General features: G+C 43.2%; 1 protein-coding gene across 3 annotated transcripts in view; it reads left to right on the top strand.

Annotated features, from left to right (window-relative positions):
* Positions 1-4: 4 nt before the first annotated feature.
* The window catches only part of Urb2 (URB2 ribosome biogenesis homolog), a 28,742-nt gene continuing 11,614 nt past the window's right edge, over positions 5-17,132 (top strand). Inside the window, exons 1-6 of one of the 3 annotated variants that reach the window (XM_041649922.1) lie at positions 5-304; positions 1,973-2,114; positions 3,547-3,723; positions 6,160-9,487; positions 13,392-13,543; positions 16,105-16,215. In XM_041649922.1, coding sequence (XP_041505856.1) covers positions 1,989-2,114; positions 3,547-3,723; positions 6,160-9,487; positions 13,392-13,543; positions 16,105-16,215 — 3,894 coding nt within the window. In that variant the 5' untranslated portion in view covers positions 5-304; positions 1,973-1,988. The remainder of the gene's footprint in view (positions 305-1,972; positions 2,115-3,546; positions 3,724-6,159; positions 9,488-13,391; positions 13,544-16,104; positions 16,216-17,132) is intronic. The other 2 variants (XM_041649921.1, XM_041649920.1) reach the window with 2 other exon arrangements.

Genomic DNA, 17,132 nt, shown 5'->3' with positions numbered 1-17,132 from the left:
CTCACGTGCGGCTCGTGGCGGTGGAGGGTCCCAGGTGAAGGCGGCGCGGGAACGCCGTCCGGACGCCAGCCGGCCCCGGAGGGAACCCCGCTGGAGAGGCCGGGTGCGAGGAGGGATCGCCCGCCGCCCCGTCCGAGGGGATTCTCCCAGAGGGTTCCCCCAGCCGCGGCGAGAGCCCGGACCCGAGGGAGCCCCGGTCGAGAGAACCCCACTTTAGAGTCCGGCTTGAGAGCGCGCGCCCCGTCTCAGGGATCTTGGGGCTAGGGCGGCAGAGAACCCCGATCCGAGCTAGTAGGATTTAAAGGTATCAGTCTGGAACTTTCTTTTTAAAAAGTTTCCTTTTTAATTTGTCTGAGTGTTTCGCCTGTGCGTGTCTGTGTCCACCTGCAGAGGCAGGAAGAGGGCGTTACCGGGGGGCTGTGAGCTACAGTGGGGTACGGGACTCGAACCTGGCTTCTCTGGAGAAGCGTTAAGAAATCTTAATCAATGAGTCAACCAAGTCTCCGGATCTAGAATAGTTCTCAACCTTGCTAATGTTCCTGCCCTTTAATACAGTTCCTCGTGTTGTGATGACCCCTCAACCATAAAGTTATCTTGTTGCCACTTCGTAACTATGATTTCTCCACTGTTACGTGTAAATATCTGAAAGGCGACCCTGTGAAACTGCTGCCCTAGCTCCTTCCGAGGGCGACGGGCGGGAAGGGATGCGACTCAGTTCTGAACGCAGCCTATGTTCTCTTGCCTTGACACAGCAGTGTGGTGCATGTTTATCTTTTCTGAGCTAATTTGTTTACTGAAAATGACGAATTTTTATGACTTTGAAGAAACTCAAAAGCTTTGCGTGGGTTTCATAGTAATTGTAGGTTGTTAATGTATATGCTTTCCCCTTGTTACTTAAAATTTTATTACATTTTTTTAAATCGTATATGTTTTGTAGTCTAATGTAGCTCTGCATGTGGAAGAAATTACCTGTTATAGTAGAAATAACAGCATTTCTATTGAAATTGATGCCTGTTTTGTTTGTTTGCTTGTTTATTTCTCATGCATGCAGGCGCCTGGGGAGGGTAGAAGATGCCAGATTCCCTGAAATTGAGTCGCAGATAGTTATGAGCTGTCATATGGGTGCCAGGAACTGAACTCAGGTCCTCTATCTATAAAAGTAGGACATGCTCTTAACTGCTAAGCTATTTGCACCACCACAACACCTGATTCTTTTACCCTGGAGAAGAAGCAGTGCTTCAAGTACTGTATTGCTTGCTTATTTGCTTACTTAATAAAGCTAATCCTAAAACACAATACGTTTTAAAAGCTATTTGCCGAAACGTCTTTCAATCTTAACTCGTGGATGGTGACTATCATTCTGTGAGGTGTTTACACACTCATTTGCCTTGTTGAATCTATATATTCTGTGTGCTCTGTGATCACAGCAGGAGTATTTATAATCATCTGTCTGTTTTTGCTGAAATCCAGGTTCAAATTAATTATATATATTTTAGTTTATTTATACATATTAATGTTATGTTATAGGTATAATAAATACACTATATAATATATAATTGTCTAAATATATATTTATATAATGTACTTCTATATTTATATATTCATGTATAAAATTTTGAGACAGTGTCTCACTTTGTATCCTTGGCTGGCCTCTTAACTCCTAGAGATCTGCCTGCCTCCTCTGTTTCCCAGTTGTCCCCATATGTAAGGTATGTAGTGGGGGACTGGAGAGATGGCTCAGCAGTTACGAGCACTAGCCACTCTTGCATAGGACCTGGGTTCAGTGTCTAGCACCTGCGTGGTGGCTAGCTCATAACTCTCTGTACTCCAGTCTCAAAGGATCTTCTGGCTATCTTGGGCTCTTACATGCATACACTCAGACACATATACATAAATATTTTTTTAAAGATAGTGTCATTTTTTGGTGCCTGTTCAGTTAGACCTTATTATAATACTGTTTTCTTTTTAACAGTAGAAGAGGTGTAGCCATGGCTGCTGTTTATTCTGGCATTTCCTTTAAGCTTAAAAGCAAGACAACTTCCTGGGAAGATAAACTAAAACTAGCTCACTTTGCTTGGATTTCCCATCAGTGCTTTCTACCAAATAAAGAACAAGTAAGTTTAATATAGAACTTAGAAGATTTTTATGATCTAAAATAATTACATGTATGACTTGGATATTGACATTTATTTAAAAGATTAGAAGACAAGTTAGGGAGGAAACTTCATTGGAGTTAAAAGTAGTGAGATCTTTCAGGTTGTTAGGTTGAAGGTTGGGAAGATGGGGAGTGGTAGTGTCTTTAGAAGGCCAAGCTAGAAATAGAGAAGCACCAAGTATAACGTTATTCTGTTCATATTTTCTTAAGCTTCTGTGACTAAAAAGTAACTGTCGTACAATGACAAGCTCATGGAATTGGGTTGACATACATCCCAATGTTGGTTTTATTTTTTTTATTATTAAATTTTTGCAATGTTTGTTTTATAGGAAGTACCATGAGATGTACCAAAAATTTATTATAATTGTTAGTTATAAGATGTAGTGTGTAGAACAGTTGACCTCCTAGTGTCCACACCTACTACACATTTGAATCAGCTTAGCAGCTTGGTGGTTCCCTGGTCAGCGCTGCACAGTGAAACAGAAGGGTAATCGCGGCAGGCTTGGTCAAGACCTGCGCTGTCCTTGTCCTTTTCCTTCTAGCGTTGGTTGTCCTTCACACATATTGACAGGTCTGGAGAGGGAAGCTCAGGGCTTGGGCAGAGTAAGCCTAACTGGATGTCGTAGTGTTTGCCATCATCAACAGCACCACAATTTTGAGAGCCGAGGCTTTACCTTTTCTCAGTGTTTTGTGATTGAGTCAACATCGCCATAATGGAAACTGCATGTGCACAGCGCTCTTTCTCAGAAAGCCCTTGTGCGTCAGTTTGCCTTGCTTGTGACTCCTGAAAGATAGATCTAGAAGGTATACTGCATATGTCTTGTCTCACAGCCCCATTTTTTTTCTTATCCCTTATTTCCATTTTGATTTGCATATTGTGATTCCTTCTGTGGACATTGTGTTTCTCTTAAAAAAAAGCTATTGAATAATGTTATTGCACTGAAATTTTTCATTGACTCCAGGCTAAGGCAACATTGTTTTTCCTCTTTTATTCCTTAATAAACATTTCAAGATTTCATAACATATTATTTAACATACAAGTGGGGATTTAAAACAAATGCTTTCACTATACATCTTATGTTGACATTGAATTGAGATCTTTTGGCCACAGCTTCCTAAGTACTGATATTAATAGCCATGTGTAACCATATTCAGCCTTTGTTTCAAATAGGATCTTGCTCTGTTGTTCAGACTCATCCTGATCTTGTAGATGTAAGTGCTCTTCCTGTTTCAGCCCCAGTGGGAGCTGACACTGCAGACACGTTTTAAAGGAAAGCTGTTTTTGTTTTTCTTGCAATAGAATTTGGTCGTGGCTGGATGTCTCTATAATGTTTAAAATTTTTCTCCCATGTAAGAAGTTCATTTTCACAGTATGTTTTCTACAAATCCAGGTTTTACTTGATTGGGCAAGACAGACATTGGTTGCATTTTATAATAAAAAACTCGAACTGCAGGAAGATATTGTTGAAAGGCTCTGGGTCTATGTAGATAACATCCTACACAGCAGGAAATTGCAGAATCTCCTGAAGAATGGAAAGACTGTGAATCTTCAGATTTCCCTTGTCAAGGTAAATCATGGTCTGCTGTTGGCTTATGTTATGTGCATCCTTGTTAATTTCTCATTGCTGCTTAAACTTGTTTTTTTCAGAATCAGTTATGTGAATATGTGGGAAATTTCAAGTTAGGGGAGAGAGAAGGAAGAAGAAATAATAGTATCCAAAAGTAGAAAACGTTACTTTTAAAACAGGGCCTCTATATGTAACTCTGACTATCCTGGAACTTTCTATGTAGCCAGGCTGGCCTAGAACTCATAGAGATCTACCTGCCTCTGCTTCCTGAATGCTGGGATTAAAAGCATGAACCACCTTACCTGGCCTATGAACATGCTCTCAATCATGGTCTTCTGCTTTGTATACCAAGTGCTGGGATTGCAGGTAAAACCGTCAGAGCCAGCCTTACTACTTTTTAACTGGAAAAGGTAGCTACTGTATTATAACTAGACTCACACACACACAGACATTTGATGAGATTTTCTGGGGGAAGATCAAAGATAATCTGGAAATTATTTCAGTTTTTTTATTAAAATCACAAAAGTCTGAACTTCATTGTTAAAACAGTATTTTCAGATGCCATAATAATTGTCATTAAAAACCAGTACTAATGAGCATTTAGCACATGACAGGCTCAAAGGGTATAAGAATATAAATGGCCATCTATAAATAGTAAATGGCAGTATTGGGATTGAAACTAGATGTGTCTGGTTGTAGAGCTGTTCAGCCAGAGCCTCACAGAATGGAATAGAACAGACTAGAGAACAAAGAAGTATAGAAGCTGCAAGTAATTCTTAGACTACACCCTTCCTTCCCTGTGACACTGTTAAATAATAGGAACATTCTAAGTGGTCTTTCAAGGTAAGACTGAAAGTTGAGTAGCTTTATATTTAAGAAATGATAGAACTTTTAAAATAAATGTATGTTTATGTGAAATATTACTTGAGGACCCATGAAACGTGAACACAAATTATGCTTTAGGGACTAAGTGTAGAAAAGACTTTTTTTATTGATCTATTTAATAAAATATCTGGTGGAAACTGGTGATATGTTGACATCTTAGGATTTAGCACATTTGCTATGACTTTTAAGCTAGTACTTACTTGGGTGGAAATAATGGTTGTTTCACATAGTTGCTAATAGCTTAGCACCTCAGACAGCTTTGATTCTTAGATCTTATATGACCAGGAGCAAATCACTGGCCTTATAGTAAATTTTGGGATCTGCCTGAATTTGGAATTTTGAAAGCTGGAAACAACGTGTCTGCTGTATGATAAAAAGAAAGGTACTTACTGGCATCCAATTAGCTATGTAATTGAGGGATGACCTTGGAGTTTTGATCTTCTGCCTATAGTGTTATATTATTTGTGTTAATAAATAAAGCTTCTTGAAGATCAATGCAAAGCAGACACACTAGTCAACCATACAGGCCAGGCAGTGGTGGCACACACCTTTAAATCCCAGCAGTCCACACAAGTTAGCTGTAGAGGTCGGGCAGTGTGGTGCACGCACTAGAGAGGAATATAAAATGGGAAGAGATAGGTCTCAGTCTCAGTCTAAGGATTCATGGAGGCAGGTTCGTCCATTTTCGGTCTGAGGTAAAGGTAAGAGCCAGTGACTGGCTGCTTGCTTTTCTGATCTTCAGGTTGAACCCCAATATTATGCTATACTTGCCTCTTCCTCTTGAGTACTGGGATTACAGGCATGCACTATTACACTCAGTTTATGTAGTGCTGGGAATTGAACCTAGGGCTTTAAACATGTTAGGCAAGCATTCTACCAATGTAGTTACATCTCTTAGCACTGCTTTGGTGTTTTTAATAGGAAAATGTAATGACTGTAATATGTATATAGGACCACAGGATCATGACTCAAGTGCTACTTGATGACATCTGAGATAAGTTAAAGATTTAGGGTCTATACCTTTTCTTCCTATTGGGTTGCCTCATCCAGCCTTAATACAAGGGTTTTTGCCTAGTCTTTATCACATCTTACTATGCCATGTCGATATCCTTAAGATATTATGCTTTAATATCCTTAAGATGTCCTATTTTCTTTTGTAGGGAAACAGAAGTGGATCTGGGGTAAGGGGGAGGTTAGGGATGAGGGGACTGTGAGGAGTGGAGGGAGAGGAGACTGTGGTTGGGATGTATGAGAGAAGAATAAATAAAAAGAAAAAATATTGACTACTGACTTTTAAGCTTTGCAAAGCCTCTTGGAATTGGATGGCAGTAAACCTTTTCAGAATTGATACTGACAGGAGATGGATGTGTGAAGAAATTAGAACAGACACTTTATCTTTTATTGATGCATTAAGTAAGTATCAAGTTCATGTTAGAGGTAAAAAGTCCAGTTTCTCATCAAAATGGGAGAGGAATGATTGATTCTTTCACACTTTCTGAGCAAATGTAGCTTCAGGGTAGTCATGACCTTTATTTCTTTTTTAATACTCAGGTTATAAATGAGAGACTAGCAGAGTTCTCACTTGTGGGATCCCAGAAGAATGTCTGTGCTATCCTGAGTTGCTGCCAGGGCATCCTCTCAACACCTGCCCTTGCTGTCATCTACACAGCCAAACCAGAGCTGATTGTAGCCTTGCTGAGCCACCTTTGCTGGTCAGTCTGCAGACAACCGGAAGGAGCCATGACAGTCCAGCTATTTGAAGTCATTCACCTGGCTCTTGACCATTACCTCAAGCTTCAGCAACAGCAAGCCAACCCCAGACGTGTCTTTGCAGATATGACTGGCCACCTCCTCCAGCCTTGCCTAGTCCTGAGACATTTGCTTTTTGGGGGCACATGGACACAGGCTGGTCAGGGTCAGCTACGGCAGGTACTGAGCCGAGATATCAGGAGTAAGATTGACGCAGTTCTTCGAAGTGGTGTTTTTCGACATGATTTACTCTCATCTTATAAAGAGGAGCTCTTGGAACAGCACCAAGACAACGTAAAGATGGGGGTTCTGAAGAGCCTTCTCACTCCAATGGAAACTGTGATTAAAAGGCTGGTAGAGCCTGACTACATCAAGTCAGACCTGCATGCTTCGGTTGTGGCAAACTCAGTGTCCTTATTGTACAGACTCTTTTTGGACTCGTACCTTAAGGAAGAAAACCAGTTCCTTTGTTTTCAGGCTCTCCCCAGGTTGTTTGGCTGCTTGCAGATTTCACACCTGCAAGAGGGACAGATGGAAGCCCTAACCCTATCAGATTGGACCACAGAGCTTCTGGCTGTAGAGCAACTGCTAAATTCAGTGGCCACCACCAACATCTACAATGTGGCTGCTGACAGGATCCGACATGAGGAGACACAGTTCCACTTCTACCGCCATGTGGCTGAGCTGCTGATCAACCATTCACAAGCACCTGTGCCAGCTTGGTTTCGCTGCCTCAAGATTTTAATGTCTCTGAATCATTTGATTTTAGAACCAGACCTAGATGACCTGTTGTCTTCAGCCTGGATTGATGCAGAAGTAACAGAATTTCGAGCTAAAAAAGCCCAGGAGGTACTTATTAACACTGTCTTTCAGACATATGCCAAGCTCCGACAGGTGCCACGATTGTTTGAAGAAGTTTTGGGGGTGATCTGCTGTCCAGCGGCAGAGGCACTGAGGCAGCCTCTGCTTACCTCAGGCCCTTCTATGGCTCTCTGTGCATGCCTCTTGGAGCTGCCACTGAGTCAGATCCTGGATACATGGTCCCTTGTACTAGATAAGTTCCAGTCTTTAATCATACCCTGCTTGCAGAGTGACACTGACATGGCTTTGAAGGCATTGTCACTGAGCTCTCTGCTGCATTGTATCATGTTCAACATGCCAAGTCTGGACAACAGCATGCCTCTGCCCATCATCAGACAGACACAGTGCATAATGGAGAGGATGCTGAAAGAGCTTGTGAGGCCCCTTTTGGGCCTTCTCGTGGACCTCTGGAGCTCAGAGTCTGAGCTGTGGCAACAGAAGGTGAGTGACTCTGCACTCTTACTCTCTTACACCTGGACTCAAGTGGACACTACTTTCAGTTTGCACTGCAGCCAGTATCATTCTCTGGCAGGGCCCCTAGCTGGGGCTGCACTGGATGTCTCAACCCTCCCTTTGTTGCTACCAGGTGTGGAAACACAGCTTTGGAAGAAGGTGGAAAAGTGTATAGTTCAGTCCAGGTCTCTCAGTAGGTACTGCTTAGAACAGCTGTACCTGCAGAAGGTGAAAAGGACTTTGATGCGGACTAGTTCCCAGTCTAAAGAAGCCCTTCAAACCTTGAGGGATGACACTGCCCGCATTCTGGATTCTAGCAGAGACTGTTTAAGTCAGAAGACAGTAGTTGCCTGGGATAGGCAGGTGTCAACAATGAATGCGTCTACTTATCCTGTAGCACACTGGCACCTGATCGTATCAAACCTCACAGTTTTAATACCCTACCTTTGTTTGGATGATGTGAAATATTTGGCCACTGTCCTGTTAAGAACTTTACCAGCAAATAAAGCCCAGGAAAGCTTGGCCCATGGTGAGCCATACATCACACTTGAGACAGTATCCACAGCCCTCCTGCACAGCCCTCTCTTTCCAGAGATGCCATCCCTTCATTCTGCCTTCCTGATGTGTATTACTGCAGAATGTTCTAGCATTCTGTGCTCTGGTGCCCATAGTGATCTGAGTCTTATTAGTCAGCGGTTTCCCTGGCTTTTTGAAAAGGACTACCACACATTTGTGGCTCACTGGGAAACCAAATTAGCAAAAGTTGGACTTGAAGGTGTAGAACCAAGAGGAGAAGTTGCCCAGAATTTTCTATCTATGATCAAGAATGGTTTTCCTATCAAGTTGGATGAAGAGCAGCTAAAAGTCCTCCTGGAGCTCTTACAAGTCATCTCCACCCTTCACCTGGACAGCCTCAAGCCATCTTACCACGTGCATTTTTTTTTCCTGTTAGTTTCCATGGCGGTCTCCACATTGGAGCATTGCTCTTGCCCACTAGCCCTCCAGTACTTGGTGACATGCTACCGACTCCTTAGTGGTCTGCAGAGGGGAAGAAATGCCCGCTCTGTATTCAGGGTCATGTATGTTAGTGACATCTTTGAGGTTGTGCTGACCTCACTGTTGCAAGCCAGCACAGAATTTCAAGTTAGGGAAGATGACCCCGATTGGCTACAGCTTCTTCAAGTGTTAGGGATGTTCTTGGAACAGCTAATGCAGATGCTTATCCAAGTAAAGCTGAGCTTGGTGCTCAATTTTGGAAAAATCACTGCCTTCCTCTCAAGATGTAGTAAGGAAGCTTCCAGCAAAGAATTGAAGATTCAGAGCCTTCAGTGCAGGCAGCTGCTTCTAGTGGCGCTAAACAAGTTGTGTCAAAGTTTGGGGCCTTATGTTAAGGAGCGAAGGCAGCTACTGGAGGCATCAGCAGCACTACCTGAGCTGCTGCGGCAGGCCATGCTGCAGATGGGTGCCATGCTGCATCTCTGCCTAGTACCTGGAACTACAGGCCGCCGCCTGCCTTCAGTCCTCCTCTCAGCTGTCCCCACACTTTTAGAAGTAGACCTGAGCCAACGCGTTCGGGAAGGACAGCCCCAGATTTCTCAAGTGGTGGATACGGATAGAACAGTGCTTTCTTACATGGCCCTTTACCAGGATGTCTACATTCAGTTGCTGGAGGAGTTGCCTGCCCTGTCGGGGAATACTCAGTCTTTCCAGGCAGCCTTGCAATTTCTAACCTTGTTCCTTTTGGCCCCAGAGCTCCATTCCAAGGAGAGCTCTGTTTTTACTTCCATCTTTCATTCTGTGCAGAAAGTTCTTACAGGTAAGGTGGGTTTTTTGTTTTTTAATTATGTGTATGTATGTTTTGCCTGCATATATGTCTGTGTACCAAGTATATGCCTGGTGTCCTCAAGCCAAAGGATCTTGTTAGATTCCATGGACTTGAAGTCACTGATGGTTGTGAGCTGCATGTTGGTGATAGGAATCCAACCTGGATCCTTTGAGCATTCAGCTAGTGCTCTTAACCACTGAAAAAATCTCTCCAGACCCAGTAAGGTGTTTCTCTCTGAACTGATTCTGCGTTGCAGAGGCTTAAGTCAAAGGAACCTCCATGGCCAAGTTACCGTGTTTCAACTCTTAAGATTCATCTGCCTGTCACTTCAGCATGTCCTACTGGTGTGTACCACAACTGTCCGGGCTTCCCCCCCACCTGGCAGCTTCAGAAGGTACCACATGAGCAAGCTTGCCCTGTAGATACTCATCTGGGACATCATTTTATCTTTCTGTTTTGGCATGTGTAAGCAGTCACCTTTCCAACTTCTCTCTCCTGTGTACACTATACCTTTCTAGTCTTCTCTCATATTTTAGGGATTATTTTGTGTACATTCATGCCTGTTTGTTAGAGGCACAGTCTTACTATGTAATGGCTGACCTGGAACTCATTATATAGACCCGGCTCATCTCAAATTCCACACCTAGAATTTTTTTTTTAAGTCATGTGAATATGGGTGTGTGGACATATGAGTGCAGGTGCCTGTAGATTCTAGGAGAAGGCTGCTTATTCTCTGGAGTGCACATACGAGTGTATGTAGATTCTAGGAGAGGGCTGCTTATTCTATGGAGTGCACATACGAGTGTATGTAGATTTCTAGGAGAGGGCTGCTTATTCTCTGGAGTGCACATACGGGTGCACAGCTGTAAGCTGCCCAGCATGGATGCTGGGACTTCATTTAGGTTTTCTATGTGAACAATATGTGCCCTTAACCACTGAGCCATCTCTCCAACCCCCAATCATGGTTTAAGGGCTACTGTTCTTGGCCTTTAATTTGCTCTGGCCACAGTTGACTCAAATGACTCTCACTTGGGGGAAACTCCTATATCAGGCCTATAGTACTATAGATTAACTTTGAAAATTACATAAAATCTATTTTCCTCAGCACCCCAATCAGTGTGCTCAATTGCGTGTGTGTGTGTGTGTGTGTGTGTGGTAAAATAGACTCATCTAGTGTCATCTCTGTTAATGAGTTTCGCCCTTTTAGGCAGCTAAGACTTCAGACACAGACCAGTGAGAGAGTTGATGTCTTCCAGCCCAAAACTGACTCAAAGGTTTAGGGATTCCTATATAGCCATTGAAATGTTATGGAAATTATTTAGAATCATCTAAAAATATTCATGTTAAAAAAGTACACTATGCTAGGTAGTGGTGACACATGCCTTTAATCTCAGCACTCAGGAGGCAGAGGCAGGTGGATCTCTGAGTTTGAGGCCAGTCTGGTCTGCACAGTGAGTTTCAGGGCAGGCTCCAAAAGCTACCGAAAAATCCAGTCTCAGAAAAGAAAAAAAAAATTACTAAATTATTGTGTTTGAAAGGGAGTTGTGATGCACACCTTTAATCCTGGCACTCCAGAGACAGAGGCTGCATAACAAGTTCCAGACCAAGGGTACATAGTGAGGCCTTTGTCTGAAAACCCAAACATAAATAAAATCTTAAAAAAGTATTTTAAATAGAGTCACTCCCCAAAGCAGACAAAGATGAACAGGCCTGATATCTTCTTGAATCTAGTCAGTACATATCATAAGCGGCAGAGGCTTTCTTTTTAGTTTTTGGGGCCAGAATAGGAAATAGGTAGTCTTTTGAGGTTAGACTTTGTGGGGATGGGGGGCAAGAGTACATGCTGAGTAGAGTTTGGCTGAGTTGATTTGCATAGAGAAGCTACGAGGGTGCGGGACCTTTAGGAAGTGAAGCCACCTGGTCTGCCTGGGCCAGTACCAGAGCCGAGTGTGTGGACTGAACAGTGCTGCTGTTGTCTCTCTGTCAAAGACCACTCTGTCTGGATTCAAGTGTGAATGAACTGAGAAGACCCTGACTGTAATGGTCTATCTTTCCCTGTTAATAACTCAGGGATTGGTGCTTCCCTTACTGGAATTAACATCAAAGATTTTGTTAAAGCTTTTGACGGCATTCCAAGTGAGTGTCTTAAGATGGCAGCTAGCATCTGAAACTGGCTATTGTCAGTTTGTTAAGCAGAACTTCTGTATTCCCTTTTCCTACCTCTAGTGAGATGAGGCAGCTCTAAGCCTCACTTTTATATCCCTGGACCTGTGATATCAAATATAGGGAGTCCAGCATGTTTACATTTATGAACTGTCAGACTGTCAAGTGAGCAGTCTGGAGGAATACTAAGTGAGGTGAGGCCCAAGGCACTGGGGAAGGAAGGGAGCATAACATGGTTGTTTTGAAGAACTGAAAGGTAGCGGTACAACAGCTTGTGGAGGTGCCCCTGCCATCCAGTGGTGCTAAGGGGGCATTTCATAAACAGGAGCTTTTATGAAGAATGCATTCAGGCACTAGAATAGATTGCTTTAAGGGAAGCCAATGCTTTAGAGCTGGCCTTTTGTATAGGAGTATCTCTCCTCTGGCTGATTTGGGCTTCATAACAGTCAGATAGCCATTGAGGCTGCAGAAGAGAAAATATGGGATACCAAAACTCAACCTGAATTTGGTGTTGGGGCTAGAGGATACATGTAAGCCAAGTGAAAGTGGCCTTGAAGTCCAGCCAGGCAAGTGTGGGTAGTAAGCTCTCCTGGAGAGACTCTCCAATAGGTTCTGTGTTATTTGCCAGTGACGGCATCTTTTGCTGATGTGTTTGTTTTACTGATGAGTAAACTGGGGCTGAAAAAGGCTGTGAATCTAGGTCTTAGAGGTTGTAACCTGTGACTTAATCGGTCAGAGCCCCCAGTCTCTGTCCTCTTGATTGTAAATAACACAGATTGAGAGGCAGAATGTATTCTAGTAATGTGTGGCATTCTGAAACACTTGAAGAATGGATAGGTCAGTGTTGGAGGGCTTGAATATCCTGCCGTGGGCTTTATTGCAAGATTGTGGGTCAGTGAAGTTCTAGAAAACACAGGATAGACCTAGTAGACAGTCCCAGGAATGTCAAGGTTCTTTTTGTCTTTTCACCGGAACAGTGAGGTGTTGAGTGGAAAGACTGGTGATGAGAAATAAAGAAAATGAAAGCAATAGCTGGGACCAGGAGATCCTACACAAGCCAATGACTTATGCCAAGTAAGTTTATTAAGAGATGCAGCATCAGACATACTATTTGCAGGGGTAGGGATGGGAGTGGATGGCCAAGTTCAGAAGAGAGCTAAGTCAGTCTTGGCAAAGAGAACATTGGATACCTCAGACATAGCTGCCTTAGGACTGGTAACCACAGCCCAGGGAAAAAGAGTTTGGGTCCCCAGAAGCTGTAACTTTGACTCTTTTGAGGCATTGGCTTCAGTTTTTTTACCAGCCTTTCCAAATCCACTCCTGGACGAGGATACAGAACTTAAAGTTCACATTGTCCTTTCATTGGAGCCTCTAAAAAAGTCTAGGGTCAGTCTGACTCCTCCTACCTGGGTATTAAATAACTCCACTTCTCACCCATCCTGATTGTGTAAGGGAGGTAAGAGATAAAAATCGCCACATGTCTGCTGTGGTCCTGCACTAACCTGAGCATATTGGCATTTTCTGTGTGCATACACTGTACATAGGTACAGCTCTGGATAAGAGAAGGGCACCACAGTGAGCACCTGTTCCTCTTTTTTCACCAGTATTTGGTTGTACAATTACACACCTCAAGTTATTAATGGCTGCATGGTGTCATCATATGGTTACTTTGTAGTTCATTTGTAGTTCATTATCACTTATAAATCAGATCTTTTGGTGTCTTTTCCTCCAGGTCCAGGCATTTCTGCTCAGGATATTGAGCCTCACGTAGAAGCCCTGTTCGCCCAAATGTTTGAGGCTGGGACAACAGAGCAGTTTGGGATCATACTGCAGTCTATTCTTCAGGGGCTGGACATCACTCAGGCATGGAAGTCTGATCAGCAGGTGGATACCTTCTTTCTTTTGTTTGACTGCAGGTGAAAGGAAGGATTGTTTTGATGATTTTTTTTTTTTTGAGACAGGGTTTCTGTGTGTAACAGTCCTAGCTGTCCAGAAACTCACTCTGTAGACCAGGTTGGCTTTGAACTCAGAGATCTGCCTGCCTCTGCCTCCCAATTAAAGGGATTAAAGGCTTGCGCCACCACCGCCTGGCTTGTTTGAAATTTTATGTCACTTTTAAAACTAGACTGACAAATTTGGCTGAGAGTGGAGGCAGAGGAGGAGCCTGTGGGAGGGAGCCCAGTTGTGAACTATCTAGCTTCCACTGAAGATTCTTACTTTTCACAGGGGAATTTCTTCAGAATTACAAAAGTGTGCTCTTACTGCATGGGATGCTAAATATTATAAAGACCATATAAAAAAGTCTCTAAGTTCATCTATCACAGGTTTTTTTGGAAATACTATTAAGGGTTAAGAATGAAGATTAAGAGAGATGCTTGTGAGAAAATAAGACACGTGTGAAAACGTGTGTGGACTTCTCAAATCATTGCCCATACACATTTTTTTTTTTGAAAAGTGCTTGATACGGCCAAACAGCTGTAGACCAGAACTTGAGAATTATGTACACACGATTGTGTGTGTGTGTGTGTGTGTGTGTGTCTGTCTCTGTCTCTGTCTCTGTCTGTCTGTCTGTGTGTATGTGTACACCCAAACACTGAGTGTATAACTCAGTTGGTATTTCATTCATGAGGTCCTGGGTTCAAACTCCAACACTGGAAAGAAAAAGAAAAGGAAGTATTTGGACTCTGAGTTCATAAATCCAGTACTCTTCCATTTAGAATGTCTTATACAGCTAACATGTCAGAATGATTGTGGGTACTGTCTAGTCAGGTATTCCCAGTGGCACTTGAGGAAAAAGTCCCCATAGACTGCTCTAGGCTGCTGCTGCTTCTCCTCCTCACTTCCCCCAAGCTAGGGTCTTGCCATTGCAGCCCAAATCCTGAATTTATAGTCTCCCCGCCTCCCCAGCCTCTCAAGTACTGTAAATATAGATATTTACTACTATGTGTAGCCTCATGTGAATTTTTCGTTCCTGATTACTGATAATAAATACCTGGGGTTGGTTTTTGATCTGAATTAAAGGAGAATAAGGGGTGATTATGAATTCTGGGGAGGGGCATAGGAATAGTTCAGACACATAGCTATGAGCCTGAGGACCTGTACCATCCCTTCCAGTGCCTGCTATGTATCTTTATAGCACATTTGGGGCCCAGCTTCGAGAATGACTCTGGGTCTCTGGGCTTCCATTCATTCAGTGAGTGACTTGGGGGGGGGGCATAGCCCCCAAATTTTCATTAAACAAACTGATTAGAGAAGGCGTCATAGACAAGGGAAACTTGAACTGAGTATTGAAGAATGAAGAATTTGAAGGTGTGTGTGGGGTAGAAATATGTTTGTCTACTGGGGCAGAATGTGTACAATTGTGAAGAAATGAATGGGCTCCAAGCCTCAGTAGGTAAATGTATCCTATAGGTATGCAGGAAATTGAGAACAGTCAGATGTGCAGGTGTGTGCGGTCAAGAGAAGACAAGGGGAGAGTGTACAGGGCAGAAATTAGGATCTGGCTGGGGTTGTGTGGCTTCACAATATTAAGGGAGAAAGAGGCCAGGCCTTTGTGTTTAGTAAAAGTAGGTCTTCTTGTCTGGTTTAAAGTTAAAAGCATTGCCTGCTGTCACAGCATCTCACCCAGCATTTTTTTTTTGAACCTTATGAAATTTTTTGGTTTTTAAAATTTTACCATATATGTATAGGTGCTTTGCCTGCATGTATATCTATGCACCTTGTTCATGCCTTGTGCCTGCAGAGGCCATGAGAGGGCATCAGATACCTTGGAACTGGAATTAGATGATTGTAAGCCACGATGTCAGTATTGGAAATCAAACCTGGATCCTCTGGAAGAGTAGCTAGTGCTCTGAACCTCTAAGTCATCTCTCCAGCGCCCTTGTGTAGTTCTTTTTTTTTTTTTTTAAAGATTTATTTATTTATTATGTATACAACATTCTGCCTCAATGTATGCCTGCACGCCAGAGGAGGGCGCCAGATCTCAGTACAGATGGTTGTGAGCCACCATGTGGTTGCTGGGAATTGAACTCAGGACCTCTGGAAGAGCAGCCAGTGCTCTTAACCTCTGAGCCATCTCTCCAGCCCCCCTTGTGTAGTTCTTGATCAGCTGGAGTAATAGCATCCTCTGTGGATAACATCTTGGCAAAATGGGGTCTATGATTAGACCATTCTTTGTTTTCACTAAGCTTGCTATCCTGGACCAATTTTGTGCCTGGTTTAGTAAGATACTCCCTAAGGGCCCTGTTTCTGCTGGAGTTATGCTCATCGCCGTTGCTTCCTCTCTGCACAAATGTGAAAGATGGCCCTTCCTCTTAGAACTCAACCCTGACCAGCCTTTGTCCCTGTCCCCAGTAACAGGGTTCCATTTCATCGTCAGTCCCAGTAAGAGGAGCTCTCCTGTGGGATTGGCTATTTCTGTTCTAAAGTTTGCCCTTTCGTTTCAGGTGGTTTTGTGTGCCATTAGACTACTCAGTCTACTACTGAAATGCCCACTCAATGGAGAGAAGGCGAGTTTGCTATGGCGTACGTGTCCCCAGATAGTCACGGCTCTAATGGTGAGTGGTTTTTCCAAATGCACTCTCCAGCTCTTTTGTCATTCCCTCCTCTGTATGACAGCTAGTTTCTTGGGATCTGCTGTCCTCTGGGTCTGTGGCTATTTCTTGAAGGTGACCATGAACAGGTAACCAACTCATTTGTGTTTCCTATCTGTGTGCACTGTTAGACAATAGCAACCTGACTTGGAGGTGGTGAGTGGGTCGGGCACTGAAAACTATTAGACGGGAAGTGATGCGATAAATGGCAATGGCAAGGTGAATACTGTAGGCCATATACTCAAAGTAGGTTAAGGGGGATCCCTGGGACTGATCCTCCACAAAAATCTGTGGTCAGTTAAGCACAAAAAGCGTGTCAGGAGGGGTACGTGTGTGTAAGGCATGTGATAAGGTAAAGGGGAATACTCTTATCCTACCAAAGTGTTGTGTTTTCATCTGGCAGTGACTTGATTTCATTTTCTACTACTAAAGCCTGATTCATTGAGGCTGGTCTTAGTGTTTGCACCCTTGATTGAACCTGTCTCAAAAGGAAAGAGCAGTACCTGTTTGCCATCATTACCATCCTGTTAGAACTTTTGCTATCTGAGAGAATTGTCATGAATCAGCATATTTCCAGAGCTAACGACCTGAAAACTAGACTACTCGTTTGTTTCCTCTTGTTTTCTAATTTCTTCTTCATCTTTTCCCTAAGAATCAGTAAAACCAAAGGCATGTGCTGCATATGTGTGTGTTGAGGAGACAGTGGAGAAGCAAGTTACTGAGTGGGATATGGAACATACTGATGGGTGGCCATAATGGTGACAATGTGTATTGATCACACTTATATGCTCCAGGTTAGAACCCTTGATGCCTCTAATGTGTGTGGCAGACAGGCTGCAGAGCCATGTTCCCTGCAGAATGACGCTCTTGTAGATTCAGGA

This window comes from Microtus oregoni, unplaced genomic scaffold, assembly GCF_018167655.1.
Source record: "Microtus oregoni isolate MIOR12 unplaced genomic scaffold, Mior012 000004F_ref0000308, whole genome shotgun sequence".
NCBI classification, from domain to species: Eukaryota; Metazoa; Chordata; class Mammalia; order Rodentia; family Cricetidae; genus Microtus; species Microtus oregoni.
The sequence above is the reverse complement of the archived record's forward strand: the minus strand, read 5'-3'. Positions and strand labels throughout refer to the sequence as shown.